At 36.4% G+C, this 12,791-nt stretch overlaps 1 protein-coding gene across 1 annotated transcript in view; it reads right to left on the reverse strand.

Annotated features, from left to right (window-relative positions):
• Positions 1-1,363: 1,363 nt before the first annotated feature.
• The window catches only part of LOC145693641 (MFS-type transporter SLC18B1-like), a 67,271-nt gene continuing 55,843 nt past the window's right edge, over positions 1,364-12,791 (reverse strand). The window contains exons 9-11 of the mRNA XM_081769830.1: positions 10,582-10,677; positions 6,425-6,593; positions 1,364-2,779 (exon numbers count right to left, since the gene is read on the reverse strand). Of these exons, the coding sequence (XP_081625956.1) occupies positions 2,585-2,779; positions 6,425-6,593; positions 10,582-10,677 (460 nt within the window). The 3' untranslated portion in view covers positions 1,364-2,584. The remainder of the gene's footprint in view (positions 2,780-6,424; positions 6,594-10,581; positions 10,678-12,791) is intronic.

A 12,791-nucleotide genomic window follows, 5' to 3' on the forward strand; every position in this document is an offset into this window, starting at 1 on the left:
AAATCCTCATATATATATATATACCTTCTGCATCTGAATGGCCCCTTCAAATTTACAGAGAAATCGGCGCCCTTGATTCGTGGTATGTATTTTCGTTCAGTGGAAATATGGCGATATACAGAAAGAGTTGTTGACAAGAACTCTTTATTTGCAGGAATACGCTTACTTACAGAAAATCACGGATTGTGCCTAATTCTGTTTTGTCTTTCGTTTCCCCAAACATATTTCTCGCCTTTCATTATTCAAAATAGAACAAAATATTTTATCCCCGCACTTACGTATATTCGCAGTATGTTCAAGCAATGTCCAGTTAACAAAATATTAAACGGAGGGGAACAAATGTTCTACTATTTTTCAGCTAAAATCATGTGATTTTTGAAGTAATATTTAGAGGTGAAATCAGGAAAGGAGAAAAAAATCAATCATATGCAAGAAAGATTATTCTGAATCGTTACCCTCCCCGTTAAACCGCTGCCACGAGAGCGATATATCCAGAAATATTTCATTTGGATATTATTAGAATATAAAAATTTGAAACACTATATATGCATTATATATTAGGCTAAATTTATCTTTATAAGTTTCGATAACTTTGTTTACGCATTCGATAACTTTGTTTTTATGACACTGACGACATCCAAGACTTTTCTCAACCCATTTTATTTTTATTAATTCATTAATTTGTTAATTTCAAACAATAAACCCGTAGTTCTATAATGTTTAGAGCTTTATTTTATGTATATACGGGCCAAACATACATGATTCATTCATTTTTGAAAGGCTATATTTTCAAACGTATTACACATACACACATGAAAGAGATATAAAAAGAGCCATAAACTCACCAAGTTTATATACCCTCTACAAATGTTCAATATGTGCACCAAAGGGGGACACGACACACGTCCAGACAATACTCGAGCTCATTCCATACATTTTGTAGCATAGTCCTGTAAATTGCCTGCATTGTAGCATTGATGCATTCTTTGAGCTCGACTAAGGATTGCGATAGTGGGGCTACGTAAGCAAGGCTCTTAACATACTCACGCGGGAAGAAGTCGCAGGGCTTTAAATCAAGAGATCTGGGAGGCCAGGGGAACAAAGCTAGGTCATTCTAACCAACACGTCCAATCCAGCGATGCGGAACTTTATCGTTTAGGGAGTCACGAACTGGGATGTGCCAATGAGAGGGTGCCAAACAATATACAATACAAAGGTGGTGTTTTGTCGTTCTTTTCACATATCTTCCATGTGTATGCGTGTAACACTTTTGAACATATAGCCTTTTCACGAATGAGTCATTTATGCTAACCCTATATAATGGATTTAGTAACTTTACTTCTAGAGATAAGGAAACAAACTTTTGTCATGGGTTTAAAGCAATAATCACTAAAGAGCTGTTTACTGTTTTGTACATTAACTAAATTCGAAGAAATTTGAATGTTATGACATATTGACAATGTGCAGTGCGTAACAACTATAGTTTGTAAACCAACCTTGTGGCCAAAAATTTAGCGCACGCGTCTTCGGTGCGGGAGGACTGGGTTCGATTTCCGATGGGAGCTCATGTGATTCGGATTCCACATTAAGCTGTAGATCCACATCTCACATAACCTTCTTGCTGAAAGGGATCCTCAGCTCTATCCAACTATATAGTTTGTTCATAAACAAAACCAACCTTCTCCCTCGCAGGTAGATATTTCAGGATAATATAGTTCAACGGAAGATGACAACAATCTCTCCTCTGTCACCTAGCAATTAATAAATGAAAGTAATGAACTCTTTGTATTTGTAGCTATATTAAGTTCATTAACAATCTGCAAGTGGCTGGTAATATAATTTTACCAGTTTTACTGTTAATAAGGAAAGTCGGTTTGGTTTGTAATTTATTATATATACACTTTTAAGAAGTGCGTGCATTGATAATCATGTCTTTGCTCGATTTGCATATTTAGTCATTTTGAAAATGGAATTTCTTGATTTCTTGGCAATACCATCTCCACACTTTCCGGGTGCAGTACTGAATTCGTGGTATGGAAAGGATATAATATAAATAGTATGTTCCATTTCACTTACTGAAACCAATACCTACATAATTAAACGTACAATATAAGCCAGGCACATACGCAGGAATTTGTTTCGGGAGGGGTCCAAACATTTTGGAAGGTCAAAATTCAATATGAGGATATATTATATTAAACTTTGTATAGTTACCCCTAAAATTAGACTAAACTTACAGTAAAGTCCGTATTTCTGGGGGTTCTGACCCCTCAGGATCACCCTTCGGTACGTCCCTATATAAGCGTATATATTAATTTTGGAAGCGGTAGCTTCAAGGGACTATTATCAGATCTCTCAGAAGCTATATAGCCTACTTGTTAACAACAAGGTTTTCTAAACAATTGTTTCAAACACACGTATCTGCTACAAGAACTCCTTGGCAACAGCATCCATGCAGTAAATGCTATGTAAACTGGCTCTGTTCTGGAGCACCTCCTTCTTCGTTTGTCTTCTCAGATAGTAAAATGAGAACTCCTCATTTGGAACATATACAAACACATATATTTACATTAATAAGGAATTGCTACCCTTCGTCTACTACATAATGAGTTTTTCCGGTCATTCCATAGTCTTTGTTATGTGAGTTTTCCATTACAGATCGTCTCTCATTGGCTTCTTCCGGTCGATGAGCAAAGAATACGTCATCAAAATCTATTTCTTCATCTTTCCTATGATTTGTAGATTTGTTGAAGCAGAGAAAGACGAGGATAGCGAAAAACTGCAAGAAAATAAAGAATAAAATAATTGTATATATATATATATATATATATATATATATATATATATACAAAACAGTTAATTTAGTAACGAGACCCGGTGAAATAAGTAACTGGATACTATTGTCTGTTTCAAGTTAAGAAAATATAAAACTGAAGTACGTCAATTACGTCACAGCAGTGTAGCCAATAGCAAATAATACATTTTTCTACCAGAAAAGATGAAAGATTACTTTTCTCGGTTATACAGAGTCCGCCAGAAAAGTGTATACACTGTTTATCATTCTGTATCAGGATACTGGCATTGGCAATTGCTTTGAAATTTAAGTATGTTGTAGTACGGCTTTTCCCTCAACAGATGTCGGTACTGCCAGCACGGTTAGTGAGATAAGAAAATGGTAGGAGCTCGCTTGACGTTCGAGCAGCGTTAAGTACGTTTTGTAGTGTTTTATCAAGTTTGGGAATGCCTTCGAAATGCAGCGTCAGTGGAGAGAGGAGTTTGTTACCAACACGCCTAACAATCAAACGCATTGTTGACAAGTTTGAGGCACATGGAATAACGAGCGGTTGCTGTAGATACAGCGGTTAATGTATCAATGGAGACCGATGCATATGCCTCTGTAATCTTCTACCGAAGGTTCTCAAGCGTCCCAAGCAATGGCCAGTATTTTAACTGAAAACAATGCCAACTTCTGTACATCTTAAATTTCATAACAATTGTCAATGCCAGTATCTTGATACAAGATGAAAGGAGTAGATACACTTTTCTGGCGGACTCTGTACACGTGCATGTAATGTAGGATTTCTTTAAAATGTGTCTGTTGTCTCTACTCGTAGAACAAGTAAAAGATGAATAACATAAATCACTTTACAGAATTTAATTATTTATAAAGTACATTTACTTAAACAACATTATGGTCTCTGCAACATATTATAATATACTTAACATATTAGTAGAATTATTTGCAACCTCAAGTGCAACTGATTACAAGAAGAGAAACATGATGCAAATAAGATGGGAGCAGGTCGAAACTATCATAGCCAAAACTCCCACACTCAGAAAATGTCAAAACGCCCACACAAACGGTCATAACTCCCACACAAATGGACAAATCTCCCAAATACGCGAACGGTCAAAACTCACAGCCAAAACTCCCACACAATCGGTCAAATCCCCCCACATTTTGAAATAATCCTGGTTACACGCTGAAATAATTTAGAAAAGTCTAGAAAACGTTTATGATCCAAAGTGGAGAAGGTGATAAGTGGGCAAATCCCCTTGTACTTCTTTCCATTATTTTCAGCGTGTGAAACTTACAAGACGTGCATCCATGACCATTTCAAAGTGTGGGTTTGTTTGTCCGATTTTGTGGGAGTTTTGTCCATTTGTGTGGTGGTTGTGACAATTTCTGCGCGTGGGAGTTTTGTCCTTTGTGTGGGAGTTATGAACGATTGAGTGGGCGTTTTGACATTTCTTGAGTATGGGAGTTTTGGCTGTGGGAGTTTTGATCGTTCGTGCATTTGGGAGATTTGTCCATTTGTGTGGGAGTTATGACCGATTGTGTGGGCGTTTTGACATTTCTTCAGTGTGGGAGTTTTGACTTAGACCCAATAAGATTATCAGATTTACTCACTCTCAAATAACAGCGTATCGAAAAACCATGCTTCTCATCGTTAAAATGTAGTTACTCTCGCAATAGCTCAAGGACAAAAGCAAGAATTACTTTTAGAATAACAATTAAAAAAATTGGAAGCTCATCCTTCCAAGCTCATCATTTCTTGCAGCAGGGTACGTTTGGTAAATTAACTCGTCGTTCGGTGTCGGGCATATAATTTATTGAACTTGCGCTTTATTCCGTAGAGTTTTGCGTCAACCCAAAGAGATTTTTTTTTTCGTTTGTTTGCAATAGTTTGCATATGCAGCTATAATTGCTTACGATACTTTAGGGTTGTGATCCGCAAATTTTGCAAAGATCGATATAGAATGAGGCCCCTTATGACTTGTGTAAGTAATTCAGTTATTTTTTTCTTGTGCATTTGTTCTGTTTGGTTTTTGTATTTTTGATATTAATTTTCTTGATGTTATTTCTGTGCTATTGCTAATGTTGATTGTAGATATGTGTAAGCCTCCTCTTGTTGATATTTTAAAAGTGTACTTGAAACTTGATAATTGATCCTTGAGAAGTGTACTTGATATTTTAACAAATTCATACGAGTAGTTTGCAGTATTACGACCACCGCAAATTTCCATGAATTTAGTTTTCTCTGCATTACTTCTTGTCCTTCTAAATGTTTGATAAAAACTCGTTTGTTTTTTCTATTATTGTCCTCATATGGTATCTTATCCTATTGACATAATCAGCATATGTCATGAACTGGTGTGTGACATTCAGCTCTAGGCCCTGATTCCAATCTTTAATTTTTCTTATAGGATATTCTAGAACAAAATTAATAATGATGATAACGACAATGCATTTTCTTGTTTCGGGTCATTTTCAAGGTGAATGCTGATGAACTAGTATTTCCCTACTCGAACTTTACTTTCGGATTCATAGTTTTATTAATCTAATTAGCTTTTTGGTGTACCAAATTCGGTAAGAAATTTGTACAATGTTTCTCTCCTAACAGTGTAGTTGCTTTTTCTGAAATCAGTAAAAAATTGGAAGTACGGGGTACGGTACTCTAATTGCTTTTTGAATATTTGACGAATGGTTGATAGTTGATCTATTAGCTACGTCTAAATTCGTGTTAATAACCTCCCTCTATGTATGCAGTCAATCTTCCTAACACAATGTTTGGAAGGATTTTATAGAATCTTTGATGGATCAATGAAATTTGAAGCACATTTATGTCGCAGTAAGTGTTGAAAGTAATCACAATTAGCATAACTGCATGCCTGTATAGGTCTCTCTACGTTACAGAGGGCGAATACCAACTCATTAGAAATTACAGCGTCAATTTCCTGCCAAATATTGCCTTGCTGTTCCCTCATAGCCTATAGCTTGTTGCGATGGACCTTTTATTTCAGCATATCGGGTAGGAAGAAATTCGATATGATACGGTCAGGGTATTGGTGGTCGGATAAAAGTAGACATTAGGGAGTTGAAGGTCATTTAATTTACAAATTCCTGGATGGTTCTCACATAGTCTTGTGTATCCATTGTTGTCGAAAAGATAAGGCCAACAATGTGAACCTTCATACATTGCACAATACTTCAACTTTATCTCATAATAAAGAGGTGTTTTGTGCACTGTATGGAGGTTTTCAAGTGCCCAAAGTTACAAAGAACCACGTGCAATCAAAGGCTCCTGAATGCCCATTGACAAACTGCTCTTAGCAATAACAATGATTAACTCCCTTTATTGAGGAAACATAATATGCTATCTGCAATGACATCACTATGCTTCTCATACAGCAGATATATGAGTAGCAAATTTAATTACATTATAGCTAATAGTTTCATTTTTATAAAGGAACATCAGGGATGTCTGGGAAACGAGCATAGAAGTCTGTATCTAACACTTGAAACTTCAACGTTTCAGAATGAGGTAGATGTGAGTCAATATTATCTCAATTCTAGATAATACGGTTGAAGATGGTTTACCCTAGGTAGCAACGTTTTTAATAGAAATGAAACTCTACTTACCAGAAGTAACTGGCTGAATATGTTGAACAAAGAAGCGATCCTGAATCCAAAAGCATCAAATAAGGCCCCAGCAACGGAGGGGCCAGTGAATGCACCAAGAGCAAATGTCGACGCCCATAGCCCAGAAATCACACCGTAAGTAGATAGATCATCCGGAAATCCGCTTTCACTGCAAATAAAAACAATAGCATTATTATACTTCCTAATTATTATATGTAGAACCAAACCAACTGTAATACGAAAAATAAAAATAATATAAGTAAGTTAAATTTATTCTAATTATATTTTTTTTCTTTTATAGGCCTTCTATATTTACCACATCTTCCTCATATCCACATTACCCTAATGCAGGGATGCAAATAACCACTCACCCACTCGCCCGGGGCGAGTGGTTCATCGGTGCGGGGGAGTATTTAATATCATACCGAAGATAAGTAAATGATTTCTATTGTGGGATGTGAACTACTAGCCCAAGAAAAAAGCTAGTAAAATTTTGTTGCTTATGTGCATCCCTGCCCTAATGACTTGTGCGCACTAATGGCGTGGGAGACCCGGGTTCGATTCTCGGTGGGAGCTCATGTGGTTCGGATTCCACGTTAATCAGTAAGTCCATGTCTCATATAGCCTCGCTGCTGAACGGGACGTTAAACTCAAAATCAACTCAACTTGTGCGCACTAAAATCAACAGTACTGATTTTTCAATTTTTTTGCTTGCTAGCAATTGCTAGCAACTACCCAAAGAGGGTTACGCCCTCTGTAGGGGAAGAGAGGTAGATGTACTATTGTAATATATTGGAAAACAATAGATGGGCTATGGGTAGTTAAAGAAGCATTTTTATTAACAAGTAATTCAGGTCATTATGGTCTTAATAACCATAATCATTAGGTTGGTTTAAGGTTTAGATGTGTAAGAGCATCTGGATGGATGAGAGCAGATGAGAATGAAGTGCAGTTCACATCACAACACATAGGTTTTGTTAGTATGACAAATGCGTGTTATCGTCTCGCCTAGGGGCGACGCTAGGCATTAATGAAGACAAGGGTGCCCTGTTAGAACGGTAGGTGTTACGGTGCATATGATGGCCAGATATGAGGGAGATGAGCATCTGAAGAATATGGTTCGTAGTAACGACTGTCTGGGTGGTCAGGGGGAATAGTGTAGCGGTAGAGAGTAAGCAGTAATGAAAGCAGAGGAATGAAAGCAGCAGAGGGGGAGAGATTACGGGCGTGTTCTTCAAATGTTTGCTGTAAAAGTGGATGGTTGGACTGCAGACGCCGGGTAATATATTTGGTGCGAAATGTTTCCAGATGATAGAGGATGTGTGGAAATGTAAGGCGAGCATAGAGGTCCCGAGTTGGACTGGGCAACTTAATTCGAAAGGTGATGCGCAAGGCATGTCGTTCAAGAATTCGTAGTTTCTCATAGTATGATGGTAGTGCAGATAAACAAGTATAGGTCGCAGAAAAACTTTATAGGTGTTCAGGATAGTAGTCGCAGACAGTCCCCAGGTTGTTCCAGCAAGACTTTTCAGCAAATTGAGACGACCATATGCCTTTTTGCGATAGCTTGCAAATGGGCCGACCACGTAAGGCGGTGATCGAAAGTAGGGCCAAGATATTTGACAGTACGAGAAGGTTTGAGAGGTACATCTTGAACAGTAAGATTCAAGTGACTAGGATTACGGTGTATACGAGAACGGTATTTCGGTGATAGGAATACAATAGCATGCGTTTTCGTTGGATATATTTTCAAGCGCCAGTGAGAGCACCAATCGACAAAGGTATTGGTAGCATCTTGTAAGGCCAAATTAAGTTGGTGAATAGTTTTACCAGTGGCGAGCAGTACAGTGTCGTCTGCATACTGAAAGAATTGTAATGTAGCTGGAACAGCAGGAAAGTCGGCAACATATAGAATGTACAGTAAGGGTGACAAAGCCGATCCTTGTGGAACCCCAGAATGAAGAAAAATTGGAAAGGAGCAACTGAAATTAATATAGACGTAGGCCAGGCGACAAGTGAGAAAATTAAAAATGAAGCGGAGATAGGCAATAGGCAATCTGAGCTGCTTCAGTTTATAAATAAGAGCTGGATGCCAGACCTTATCGAATGCCTTTTTTCAAATAAGATTAATGTGAAAATAAAGTACGTATTGGTATCATTCAACTTTGAGAAGAAACCTTTAATTGCACTTTATTTGTGGTGTGGATTGTATAAAGTTTGACAAAACTTTATCTTCTGAAGATAAAAAAAATGTAATATACTGCGTTGGAGTACCTTCCTTCATCTGCATTTTTATGCATAATGACATTGCATATATCACGTTCAGACATATTATAATTTTCAACAATTTTCCATAAGAAAGGAGTAAACTAAAATCGTATGTGACCCAATCTTACATAAAAAGAAAAATAGATACGTCATCACTCAAGTTGTCTTTTTATTTTAATATTGCATTCGCCACACTTAGGTAGAAATCTGTCACAAGATATGTACTTAAGATATAATATTGTGTTATATTTGTATCGTAGATTTATAAGCAGTTTCATAGGAGGCCGCAGTGGCTCAAGAGCCCTCCCAACTGGTCTAGTGGCTAGCAAGTCCGCCTTTGGTGTACGGGGTCCCGGGTTCGATCCCGGTGAGAGAGCCTTTGCAATTTTAACTGTTCTGGATGTGTGTGTGTTCGTGTCCCTATCGAATTTAGTAAAGATTAAGAAAATCTTGTATACGAGAAAACTCGGATGCTTAGTAAACTGAGGTATGATCGGTTGGTCTTTTTTCTTTAACCCTGCGTTACTCGCGCTAGAAAAGTTATAATAATGCTCGCGCACGGACTGAGAGACCGTGTTTTCTTTTTATTGCTAAAATTGGGTTATAATGGAAAGGAAACATTGAAATTTACGGGAACCTTTAATATTGCATACAGTAGCCAGTAGCAAGTATGCTAGTGGCAATTACATGTTTTACGTAATTACATGCCTATAGGGATGCGCACGAGACAAGATTTCAGACTGTCTCGTCTCGAAAATTTGCTGTAAAAGTGATGTCTCGACTCGAAAAATATATATTGTTCTATTGGAAGAGCTGTGTCTCGACTCGAATTTTGTCAGTAAAATTCTGTCTCGACTCGACTCGAGCGCATCCCTACATGCCTACAATAATAGCTGCACTTAAAAATTTCTACTACCGTTAAAAACTTGTAACTAAATATCTAACTAAAAAAAACTTTTTACTGGAAATAACTTAACAAAAAACATTGCTTTTGGGCCTGTATGCTCTCCACAGATGTATTTCTTGTATCTGGCACAATAAATCTGGTTTTTGTGTTCTGATTCCATGACCAAAACGAGCATCTTCCAGCAGTACCTTCGACACTTGCAGGTTGCTGATGATCTGGAACTTCATTGCTCTTCGAACTCTCATTTGCAGTTCACGAGGAAGGTTTATCGTCGCTGCTCTGGACTTGGAGAGGTAGAAACGGAAGCTATACGGTCTGCCCGCACGTATTACCAACTTATAACAATGAATTAACTAAAAAAAAAAAAAAAAAAAAAAAAAAAAACTACGCCTGGAACGTGAGACAGTGCGCGTGTAACGCAGGGTTTAAAAAAAAGTGGTAGAGTGTTCACTTCTGCTGCGCCGGGTTCCTGGTTCGATCTGAGTCCACGCCAAATGGGCTTTGAGGTGCACAAAGATTGGGTGCGTATGTTTCTTGTTTTTTTTTTTCGTTTTTCTCCCACTTTCTTAATTCCATCGTTTCATTCAACGTCATCATCACCATTTCCCTTACGCGTTAGCCTACCCGTCTTAATCGTGGAAGGTAAAACTGAAAGTTTTCCTTTTTAAAAACAAATCGATTCCTGTAGTATAATATTAGGTACTTCCGTCATGAAAATCGCAAAAATACATATATTTTCTATTGTCCTTATTGCCTTCTTTTCACCCTCGTTCCATTCTGTAACTTTGAAACAAGAACCAATCTCACCTTTTCATAGTTATTCTCGTGTTCAACTTAAAATTATCCAAAAACGGTTACTCGTGTGTCCATTCGAAAACCTGAGCTGAGCAAAATATGTGTAAATTATAATTACTCTAAATTCATAAGTCTTTTCTTTAGCCTAATGCAAATTACAGTTACGTTTATTTATTAAATTACTTACACAGCTGATCTCAGAGCATCTATAAAGGAGGAGACGAGAAGGAAACCTAGTGCAGTTCCATGAATCACTAAACCAACACACGCCATCCAAAGAGTCCTGCAAAATTTTAAAAACAATTAAATAAATAAACGTTGATTGGAGTTAAATGTACTTTTTTATAGCATATATGGTAGACAAGATTTTGATCTACAGTTGAACGTAGAAATCGAACTTCATTTGCTCCTACGGATCGAATTGTACCCTTTCGCGTCGAAAAAAGAACGCTAACCATTTAGCTAGAAAGCAAAGGCTATTTATTATTTTTCTTAAATCATATATATGTTGTTTATAACACTGGATAGCTACTATATAGCAATTTGTATAAATCAAAGCTATTCAATTCTCTGGTATGTTCAAGGTGGTTGCTTTTTCGTAAAATTTTATCAGCGCTTCTAGCGGCCAGCTCAGGTACAAAGAAATGAATTAATTGTAATGCATGCTCTGAACTTCAGTTTCATACCAGTATCCAGTAGCATATACCGGTTTTTTGACTTGAGCTACCACTAACCTTTATAACACTCGTACATTCTTATTATTATTATTATTATTATTATTATTATTATTATTATTATTATTATTATTATTATTATTATTATTATTATTGAAGTTTAATTTCCACGTTATTATGCAGTCTTTAAAATAAGAAAACATCTTAAAACATACTTTTCTATTATCAAGTAGATGATATGATTTGATCTTCACTTAATACTACGGAAAAACGATCGTACATTTCTACCTTCATTTGCTGAATGAAGTATCCTTACATTTTGTTTTTGATAAGTGGTAACCCTACTCACCAGAGTAAATAGAATTTGTGCGAGTAATGAAGAATATTAAAATAGGAGATTTGCCAACGAAGGAGTATCAATCTGTAAGAACCTTCGCAATAAAGCGTAAATAATTAAACAGGTATTTATAACACGTCTGCTTACTATTGAGAAATGCTGTAAAACACAAAATTTGTGTTGTATTGACGCAAACCGGTAGGGAACGAGGATGAAGATGTTCGAGACAAATATAAGATACTCTCAAAATACGCTGTCATTACTCGCATAACTTTCGTTATCCGTCGCTTACGCTTAAGAAACAGATTATTCTGGAGGCAACTAGTGTTATCTGGCAACCCGTTCGTACAGTGTGTGTAGGGGTAGCGAAGGGGAATGCGCTGATAACTATACGATTCTAATTAGAGAAGTTGTATCTGCCACGTTGCCATATCGAAGATCTCTTAAGGAAGCGAGACAGACTGCGTCCAAAGATGTTAATGCATGTTGTGAATTATATAAAGATCTCAGAAACTTGTATCACTGAAAGAAGATACTAGAGTATAAAATTATCAAGAGAAATTACTTTATATTATGATAAGTTTGTTTCATAATATTCTAGTAGAGCTACCGCCGCTAGGCCCAATAGCCCATAAAATAGGCCACTATCAGAACTTAAACTAGCCTAAGTCAACTTCTGTTTCGGTTGTAACATTATGTGCCAAATTTCATCTGCAAAAGTTCTAGAAATTGTAATACTCCTTTCTGATATTAGATATTCAGTTTAGTGGAAATAGTCTATAAGTAATGTAGATACCAACGAAATATAATAACTTGTGAGTTGAACATATTACAAGTCGTATATGTTATTTGCAGTTATAAATATATGAATAATATTATACAAGGTATGATATTATTATTATGTATTATTGGAGTCTTCTGAAAGGACCTTTTTGACTGTTAAAGCTTTTTCATATTTACTTGTATGGTCCTAGTAAATACATTTGACATTTTTCTCGAGCAATATTAGGCCTATAAGAGTTGATGTAATATTTTATGCCTTATTTTATAGCAGACTATTTATATGAATTCGCATTTGGTTGAATTCAACTTTTATCACTTATCCTATGCCATAACGTCATTGGTAAGGTTTACTTTCTAAAGAACTTAATTGCATTAACTGAAATACTAATAATTTTTTAGATTAATTATTCCTACTATCTATATATTTCATTGTTTTTGGAAATTAATTGAGAGAACTTTGTATTATTAACACTAAAGTGGGGGATGCTTTGGCATTAATTTGTCCTCGACCGGCAGAGTGACGTGTGAGATGTTTCCCAGCTTCAACACACATTACAACTAACAGAAAAGAAACAATAAATAACAGGCTAATAAATATTACTT

The sequence above is a fragment of the Thermobia domestica genome, chromosome 8 (genome assembly GCF_964235325.1).
Source record: "Thermobia domestica chromosome 8, izTheDome1.hap1.1, whole genome shotgun sequence".
Taxonomy (NCBI): domain Eukaryota; kingdom Metazoa; phylum Arthropoda; class Insecta; order Zygentoma; family Lepismatidae; genus Thermobia; species Thermobia domestica.